The 9668-nt window shown below is 34.8% G+C and overlaps 1 protein-coding gene across 2 annotated transcripts; it reads left to right on the top strand.

Annotated features, from left to right (window-relative positions):
• The first annotated feature begins 2046 nt into the window (after positions 1 to 2046).
• Positions 2047 to 7967, top strand: LOC120780498 (putative nuclease HARBI1). 2 transcript variants are annotated; one of them, XM_040112773.1, is made up of 4 exons: positions 2047 to 2480; positions 2535 to 2965; positions 3066 to 3143; positions 7447 to 7967. In XM_040112773.1, the coding sequence occupies exons 2-4, from the start codon at positions 2711 to 2713 to the stop codon at positions 7492 to 7494; spliced, it is 381 nt and encodes a 126-aa protein (XP_039968707.1). In that variant the 5' UTR covers positions 2047 to 2480; positions 2535 to 2710; the 3' UTR covers positions 7495 to 7967. The 2 variants fall into 2 exon arrangements, with proteins under 2 accessions (XP_039968707.1, XP_039968706.1); XM_040112772.1 differs by lacking the exon at positions 7447 to 7967 and having other exon boundaries at positions 3066 to 3329.
• The last annotated feature ends 1701 nt before the right edge of the window (positions 7968 to 9668 follow it).

Genomic DNA, 9668 nt, shown 5'->3' with positions numbered 1-9668 from the left:
GATACGTAAGATCTCACAAGTAACTATAACCTTACAATACAGAGTTTGTCCGGAAAGTAATAAGACTAATTTTCTTCCGCAGCGACTGTACTTCGGAGCATGCACGCATTCGGTAAAGGGCGTTCCTAGCTAACGAACGTGTGGCTGGTCAGTTGTCTCCGAGCACCTGGAGAGTCAGGACAAACATTTTCGCGCGACGTGTTCCTGTGAGTGGTACAAGCCGAAAATGCAGAGCTGTGCGATTAAATTCTGTGTGAAACTCGGTAAATCTGTGACTAAGACGTTTGATATGATCAAGTAGGCTTACCTAGATGTTGATTTAGCAAGAAGTGGTGTGATTCGGTGGCACCAGGCTTTTTGGGAGGGCCGGGAAAAGGGCGCTGATGAAGACCATGCTGGGAGACCTGCGACTTCGACAAACACCGACAATGTGACTCGTGTGGGCAAAGTTCTCAACTCAGACCGTCAACTAAGTAATCGTTTAATTGCCCAAATGTTAAATTTATCAAAATCTTTGGCTCATGACATTGTGACGGAGCGCAAGGTGTGCCGAAGATGATCCCAAAAGTTCTCACTGACGACCAGAAATCGCGGCGAGTAGAAGTGTGTCAAGAAAATTTGAACACGTGGCATTCTACAGCCAGATGTATCCCAGGACTTTTTTTGTTTCCTTGCCTGAAAAGGCCGATGAAAGGCAAGCATTTTGAGATGACAGAGGGGATCCAAGCAGTATTCACCTCGGCTCCCTTTCGTGACGACTTCAATGTTTGGAAATCGCGCTGGTAGCGCTGCATCTACGCCGAAGGAGCATATTTTAAAAGTTTTTAAAGAATTGTAACGATTGGTACAATAAATGTTTTTAAATCGACTCAGTCCTATTACTTTTTGGACAAACCCTGTGGGTGGTGATTTTTGTGAGGGCATGGGGTTAGGACTGTAAAATAAGTGAGTAATGCCAGAAAAGTATTGAAAAAAAAAATACGTTTTTAATGAACACAAACAAAAAACGAACAAGGCATAACTTCAGTTGCACCGAAGCTATAATACCCCTCACAAATACAAAAGGTTCTTTATAAGAACTTGATTCCGATCGTTTAGTGTGTTTGGCAGCTATGTACATGCAATAGAGATCCGATCTGAACCATTTCTTCGATGATTGCATTATTGCCGTAAAGAATAATGCATGCCAAATTTCGCCATGAAGATATTGCGTCAAATAAAAAAGTTGTCCATATAAGCAAGCATATGATTCCATTCGCAAAATAACAAATTTTCTTTAGCGCCATAATTACTTGTTAATTTTTATATACTTAATCACCAGTTTACGTATTATAATATATGATCTCTACGATGAAGAGCGAATCAAACTACTACATGTTATCAGAAATATTCCATCTTATAATTACAGTTTCAGAAAAATTTGATTGAATAAAGAAATGCACCAACTATCTGCGAAATGATTTGGAAATATTTATGTCAATTTCACCAATAGGTGATAGTGCATTACTCGTATATCACATATAGATGGCACAATTGCAAGTAATAATAGTCGTGTTATATTTGACCAGCTATTGGCAGTTTACTCCAGTGTGAGAGTGCATGAAAATTAACGTTTCTTATAACATTTTCTATTGTAGCCAAATCGGGCAAACTAATAATTATTAGGAATTTAAATTAAAAACCCAACATTTATTTCGTTTAAATATTATTATAATTCGACTTTTAATAAATAGTTTAATAATAATATAGCATATTAAAACAACTGACTTTTGAACTTTCAATACTTAATAAAGTGAATTAAGCCTGTTAGCTTTCAATTAATAAATGTTTTCACTAATTTTTATTTGAAAATTAATAATATTATGCATCACATTACAAAACGTTTCATGAAATACATTTAAATATCGCATTTTCTTTTATTTTCATTGTTTTCAATTTATTATAAACGATCTTGAACGGCGACAACAGAATTTAAATCTGGCCGTTCCAGTCGTGACAATTGCAAAACGTCAAAACTTATCCAATCCAGACAACTGTCAAAGTCAGCTAGATGAGCTGCTCTCCCATTTCCCATGACAGCTATTGTATTTTATTATGGCAGTGAAATATAGCACGCCTAATATGACTATTTGACAATCGATGCCCAGGCAGTAGTAGTACAAGGAGATATTCAGGCAGGTTCTGGAATCCGAGTGAAAGTGAATTTGAAAATAAACCTCACTCCGAGTGAATTTGGATTTGGTGTTCTGAAATCCGAACTTTTTGTTCATTTTAGAACTCGTTTTTGATTCACCGCAAAAATGAACTTAACAGCTGATAGCTGTCAATTTACCCAAAATAAATAACAATATTTTAAGAAAAATGAGTGCATTAGCAATATTGTCGGTTATTTTACGTGAAAATGAAAGGAATACAGAAGAAGTTTACAGTAGGAGGATACTACGTGACCATTGCAACCCATTGGATGTGCCTGAACAAGTGTAAGTACTATGTTTACTATTTGTAAAGTGCTTTGTTAATAAAAAATTTAATAGTTTCGTGTCGAACTATTGCGTCAACAAGGATGCGTTTCTTGAATTGTTGAACGTTGTTGCTCCACATATGTATAAAGGGCTCATCAATTCCTGCGCAACTGCAACTGGCAGCCACACTGAGGTTTTTGGCGGAAGGTGGCTTCCAAAAGGCAGTGGGAAAGGATGTTTGCATAGCAATGGGTCGGAGCACAGTTGCAAAAGTCATAAAACGTGTGTTGAACATTTTGGAAAAATATATTTGCCCAAGGTGGATCAACTTAATTATGACAACAGAAGAGCAGAATCAATCAAAAATACATTTCCATAAAAAATTTGGTATTCCCGGTGTTATTGGTTGCATCGACGGTACCCACATACGAATTACAAAGCCGCATAAGGACCCCAACCTATTTTACAACAGAAAGGGATTTTTTAGCATAAATGCCATGATTGTAAGTACATACATACTTAATTATTTCTATGTACGCACTATGTACATATTTATTATTTAATTATTTCTTATATTTTTCTTATATTTATTTTTTTTTATAGATATGTGATTATAATATGGCAATAAAGGCAGTTGGTGCTCGCCGGCCTGGCTCGAGTCATGATGCCCTTATTTGGAGTGTAAGTAGTGCTCGTTCATATTTTCAATCCTACTACGAAAATGGCATACGTGGCTCTTGGCTTTTGGGTGATGCTGGGTATGCTCTTGAACCTTATTTGTTCACTCCAGAGAACGTACAATATAGAGAAGGTTCAACTACGGACAAGCGTGTGAACTGTCAAGAGCCATGAATTTTCCATTAGTGGATTTCACCACTTTTGGCTCGGCAGGAGAAATTTTAACAGAAATGAGTGAACAGAGCTGAGCATTGAATGAAAATTATGCTCAGAAATATACATTGCTTTTACAGACGCATGTTGGTCTTTTGGCTTATATTTTAATACTTTTACATGCTATCATATCAATTGGTATGAATACAATTTTGCGAATTTTTGTGAATTCATGCAAAATTGATAACATTATTGTTAAATTATGCTATTTTCATGGTAATATTTGTAGTTAATGTCCAAATAAAAGCTACTTTTTAAACATTCCTTATCTTTGATAATATTATATAATTTCGTATGCATGTACATATACATATGTATATGCTATATATGCCCAGCAAACACTGTCTCTAACGTTAGAGAAAAAGCTAGATTTTACATTAGAATTCTAATATAGTTTTCTAATGTTTCTCGAATCGAATTCAAGCTTAGAATTTGATTATAGAATGATTAGAGAAACACTCGAAATGCACTATCGATATAAATGATAGTTATCGAATACAATAAGTGTCTGCTGAGTCGTTCATTCCTAGTGTCAAATAAAAATAATACGTGCGAAAAGAAAGTGCTTTAAATTTTTTTAGACGGTTATTATTATTACAAAGTTACGGGTAAATATAATTTTTAAATGTATAAAAAAAAGTTAAAGAGAGAAAGCGAGCAGATTGTGGACATGCTGTTTGATTATCGTGAGTTAAGGAATGAAACCCACGATGCTCTTAAAGAATTGCGAAGTGACAATATCGAATGTGATTCAAGCGCCAGTGAATGTGATCTCATTTTAATTTTTTTATGAATATTTTTGTGTTTGATTTTGAATTTATAATTTTAATTAATTCACTAGAATTTAATTTAAAGACTTTTGTGTTGGACGTTTTACACACAACTATATTAATATTAATGCAATGAAAAAAGAGGCAATATGAAATAAAACTGTTTTAATTTGAAAAAAAAAATAATTTTTTTAATAAATGAAATCCAATAATAGCTTCAAAACAATCAAAAATCAACATTAGAATCCAAGTAGAATTCAACCTTAGAATACGATTAGATAACTAATAAAAAATGGCAGCCAATTGCCGACGTCAAAATTTGTAGTAAATTACATAACAACAAAATTTTCATTCATGAACGCAAACGTACTTTCAAAAAGCATATTCGATTCATTCATAAAAGCAGACGCCATTACATCTCCCCGAGCATGCCTTACCTACAAGCGTATTTTCGCGACGATTTCAAAAGGTAAAAATCATAAATTGAATATATTTCTGAAATGTATGGGAAGGAAAAAGTGACAACCTCGGAAATATAAGTATTAAAAAATATTAGAATAAAATAGACAACATAGTTTATTTGTCGAATTTCAAGTCTAGAAATTTTTCAAAGAAAATATTCAATATTCTTCTGATTTTTGTGTACAGTCAATCCCGGTTATGTAGTACTCCGCTTAAATGAAAATCAAATCCCTCCCTCATCACTCTTAACAGCCTATATTATATCTTGCTGCATCTCACGGTTTGTTTTTTGAAATACATAGAAATTATTGTTTAAGTACGACTTGTTTAAGTATCCGCAGTCGCGTATGTACCAAATTACATTTTTATTTTTAACAAACCAAAAAATTCGGTATCTTTGACTGTGGCACATAACCGGGATTGACTGTATTTGTCAAGGAATGTAAAAAATATTTTGTAATTCTGAAATATTTTTTCGCAGCTGCGTCGATATGTATGCAAGCTCACGCACAAACATACATATTTACGCTGGTTTGTTGGCGGAGCTGTACAGCGGCAAGCGAAGCGGTGACAAACGGCGGCCATTCGTTTATTTTTTTCGGCACAGCTCATTGGTTGTCCGTGACAACGGAGTTTTTGTATGAAACAATGGTTGTATATATTTACATACAAAGTTGTGTGTAGACAAATGTACAAACATTATGCGAATGATTGTTTCAAATTTGTTTACATGAACACAAAATTACATACATAAGTATGTGAATATGTGAACTTTATGCGTACGGTTTTTTAAAATCTGTTTACATGCACACATAATTACATATATGCATATGACGTTTAAGATTTTATCAAAACGGGACTTTACCAAAAAACATTTTTATCATTACGGGTATGGTTTTTAAAAATCTGTTTATATGTACATATAATTACATCCATAGGCGAATACGTGCGTCGGCTTGGTCTTCAAAATGTTATCTATATACATGTATCTATATGTATTTATTTAGGTAATAATGGATATATGACTTTATCATAAATTCCAACAGATTTAATGGAATTTATCATTCAATAGGTCAAATTACGAATACATATGAATGTATGTACATAGATAAGTTTGTTATCAAATACATATATGGAGAATATCTATTAATGATATCCATAGTCGTTTGCGCATTGTAAACACGCGAATTTGTAAGCGTACATTTGTAAACATTGAAATTAGCATCACTTTTCTCATTTAACAATGAAAATGCTCAATTCTGCTATTTTCGACCCCTTCATGTTAAATATTGGTGAAATCCGCTAATAATATTTTTGTGGTGAAATCCACTAATAGAAAACTCAACCCCTCCAAAAAGAGGAACGTGATGACAATCGGCACGCCATGTACCTTCTCTATATTATACGTTCTCTGTTCACTCCATTCAGAGATCCCGAAATTGGGACACCTCACACATATTTAATCAAAGGCATTTTTCGGCACGCAATGTTGTAGAGAGAACGATTGGCGTTTTAAAAAGCCGGTTTAGGTGCTTAGCTCGGTGTCTTCAATACCAGCCATAAAAGGTGGCGCAAATAACGAATGTTTGCTGCGCTTTGCATAATGTTTGCAAACATTACAAAGTGCAAGAATTAGTTGTTGCAGATCTTGTTCCCGAAGAAAATGAACTTGCGAGTTTTGAAATAGTAAACGATGCCATACCTGACAGTGAAGCTGCAATCATTAGAGAGGAAATCGCGAATCGCCTTCACTCACAAAGTTAAAAAAACATAAATCAAAACAATAAATGTACAGGCATATAAATTTATGCGTTAAAATAAGCGTTTATTTATTCCAAAAAATCAAAAACTAAAATAAAATGAATTCAAAGCTAACAAAAACTTGTTTATGTATCTATACTCGTATATTCTTTCTACGGCTGTTTGTTACAGTAATTTTGTTCCGCAAACACTTTAAGCTCGGCAATTTCAATTTCTTTCAGCTTTAGCTCATTGTCTTCTTGCCGTAACTTTTCTATCTGGTAATGATGACACATATTTTCAATGTTTCCTTCTTTTAAGGTCACAGTAAGTTCTTTAACGGCCTCGCAAAGTGTAAATAAATTTGTGTTTTTGTTTTTGGTTTCCTCTAAATTTTCTTTCGACCCATCCACTACAGCTTTCATGGCGTTTGTCTGTTCGCTGATGTTTTTCATGCAGTCAGCTACAGCGGGTTCCCGCCTTCGAGACCGCCCCGCAGTGGCGACATTGCTAGTGGAAAGAAGAGGTTCTTCATCATCGGGAGTGTCAGAAGCTGAGTCATTTCTCTCTGATGGAACACCGAAGCTCTGCGTATTAGGCACGCCTTCTACCACTGTATATATGCCGCATAATTGGGCAATCGCGTCTTCTGTCGGAGTAAGGACATGCTTATTGAACGGTCCTCCCCCGGTTGCTCTGGCCTCGGAAGTATTATGCGCCACTTTCTTTCTGATAAAGACCTTCCAGTCCATCCAAACCTGTAAAAATATTTACAATTTAAATTACTTTGATAAGTTTTATTTGTTTGTTAACCTTTTTCCAGCCAGATACATCTTTTTGGGGGGGATCATTTTTATTTAAATCTTTCACTAAATCTCTCCATTGCGCGTCTACTTTTATTTTGTCGCCTTTGACAAATCCTCGGGCGATATTACTGTGCTTCTCCATAAATTGAAGAAGGATTGCTTCTTGTGTTTGCCCCTTTAAAAGTTGTTAAAGTACGTGTTAAAACTACAATATTTTTAATTTTTAATTACTTACATTTCTTTTATACACCAAATCCGCAAATTGAAACTGATGTGAATGCTAACCGAATTTTTTCTTGTGAATTCGTTTTCCAGAACATGCGTATTCACTCGGAATTCATTTTAGAAAAAGTGTGGAATTGAAATTGTGAAAGTGAAACACAGAACACCAAATGCCGGATTGAAAACGAATTTTGTTTGATATTCACTCGGAAGTGAATTCCAGAACCTGCCTGATTGCTACGTTATTTTATGTATAAAAATGATTCGTATGAGAATGGTGGTATTGCAAATACGGAAAATCGGAGCACTGCCACGCTTACAAATTGCCATTAAGCGAAAACTATAACTACGCTAGATATTATAGTAAAGAACAAAAAGAAAAAACTACAGAGCCAATTTCAACCAAATTTAGTGCAAATTATTATTCAGACATCTTTTATTTACGGTAGAAAAATGGCGGAAATTGAACTAAAACTATATAAATTTTAATCGATTTTTTGAAATTGCAGTATATAAATCCAGCAACAATAAAGTTTGAAGAATAGAACTGTACAAATAATACCTTCAATAATATACATCAGTATTAGCTCAATAAAATATCTCAATTAGCATTGTGTCATCCGGTAGTAATTATGGATATTGTATGTACCTTCCCACAGGACTAACATGATGAATACAGTAAGTTAGGATAGTGAGCTTCATACAAGGTGCTTTCCAAAGTAAACAAGACTTTTTGAATCTAGCGCCCCCTGGTGGCGCCATCTAAATTTCAATTGGTGCGTTAGAATCTGCTATCGTTATCGATTGTCCAGTGAGATTTCATGACATTTCATTGATTGGAAGTGAAGTTATTGCGTTTTAAGTTTCAGTATGTTTGTGTTATCGTTGCGAAAATGAGCTTCGAATAAAGAGCCAACATTAAATTTTGTTTTAGAATTGGTAAAGCTTTTGCCGAAGCGTTTCAATTGATGAACCAAATTTATGGCGATGATTGCCTATCCCGTAGCAGAGGGCACGAGTGGTTTCAACCTTTTCAAAGTGGTCGTAAGGATATAAATGACGATCCACATGTGGGCCAAAAAGGCTTGCACCGGCATACTGGCGGCCATACCGAGCCAAAAACTGTATTGAAGCAGAAGGAGACTATTTTGAATAAAATAATTGATTTTGCCGAAAAACTCATTTGTTCTGTTTTTTTTTAAGTACTGTTTACTTTAGAACGCACCTTGTATACTTATAAATATCAAGGTAAAATGTAGTGAAAAAAGGAACTTACTATTTTTGTTTATTTATTTATTTTTATGAACTATAATTATAAATAATTACATTACATTTAGCAAGGCAACTAGTAACTAAGACTATCGGCCTGACTTATTACTAAAATATTTTATATTTTATTATAAAATGCTCTAGAATAAGATAATATTAAATAATATTAAAAAATAAGTATCGAAGTAAAGAAATGATTACACAGGTGCAAAACGTTACTTTGGTAAATTAAGTTAAAGATTTTTTTTTATGTTTTCAATATCTAAGGTCTTTAGCATATTTTTGGGCAATTCATTTCCAAATATATTGACACGCGAATTATTATATTTTATACACTCATCGAGGATATGTTTTGTGGACAGTGCGCAGTTGCACGCTGCACAATAAGGAGGCGGTTCCCCTTTTAACAAATATTCGGTCGTTAACTTTGTGTGACCCAGTCGTAATCTGGTGATAATACGAAGTTGATCTGCCGTCCCTGAGACCGGGAGTGTTGGCTTGATGCGATTGTAAACTTTGTATCCATGTTGATACGTTTGCCAGTTAGTTTCCTAACGTGGTTGTTTATTTGTCGAATGATGTCTGTTTTTACCAAAGGCTCGAAGTATATACAGGGTGTCTGGTAGACTTCTTTAGCTGCGATGTCTGCATATTCGTTTCCGATGATGCCACAATGGCCGGGTACCCACATGATTTTTATTTTTGAAGAATGTTGTATCAACAGATCAGCAGATTTGCAGCGCACCGACGGACGACTTGCTGTCGGAGCAGATTATGTATTTTCCCTTAGCTGTTGTAGAGTGCATAATAGCACGGTATATGGCGATTAATTCAGCCCCGAAAACCGAGCTGTGCGGGGAAAGCAGTCCCGTCTTGATAACCTTTCCTTTCTCAGATACTACTGCAAAAGACGTCGATTGAGTTGTTTTGGAGCCATCCGTAAATAAGAACTTCCAGCCTTTTCTCTCTGAGTTGCTTTTCAATTCCAAAAAAGTTTTTTGATATATTGTGGGGCTCGTTGATTGTTTAGGGTAGTCTAAAAGTTT

The sequence above is a fragment of the Bactrocera tryoni genome, unplaced genomic scaffold (assembly GCF_016617805.1).
Source record: "Bactrocera tryoni isolate S06 unplaced genomic scaffold, CSIRO_BtryS06_freeze2 scaffold_25, whole genome shotgun sequence".
Lineage (NCBI taxonomy): Eukaryota > Metazoa > Arthropoda > Insecta > Diptera > Tephritidae > Bactrocera > Bactrocera tryoni.
This window is presented reverse-complemented; position numbering and strand designations above follow the sequence as displayed.

Excerpts from the sequence above, each read along its gene's own strand:
- LOC120780498 (XM_040112772.1), top strand. The coding sequence starts at position 2,711 with ATGGGTCGGAGCACAGTTGCAAAAGTCATAAAACGTGTGTTGAACATT. Across the intron at positions 2,966-3,065 it reads TTAGCATAAATGCCATGATT|ATATGTGATTATAATATGGC; the intron begins GTAAGTACATAC and ends TTTTTTTTATAG.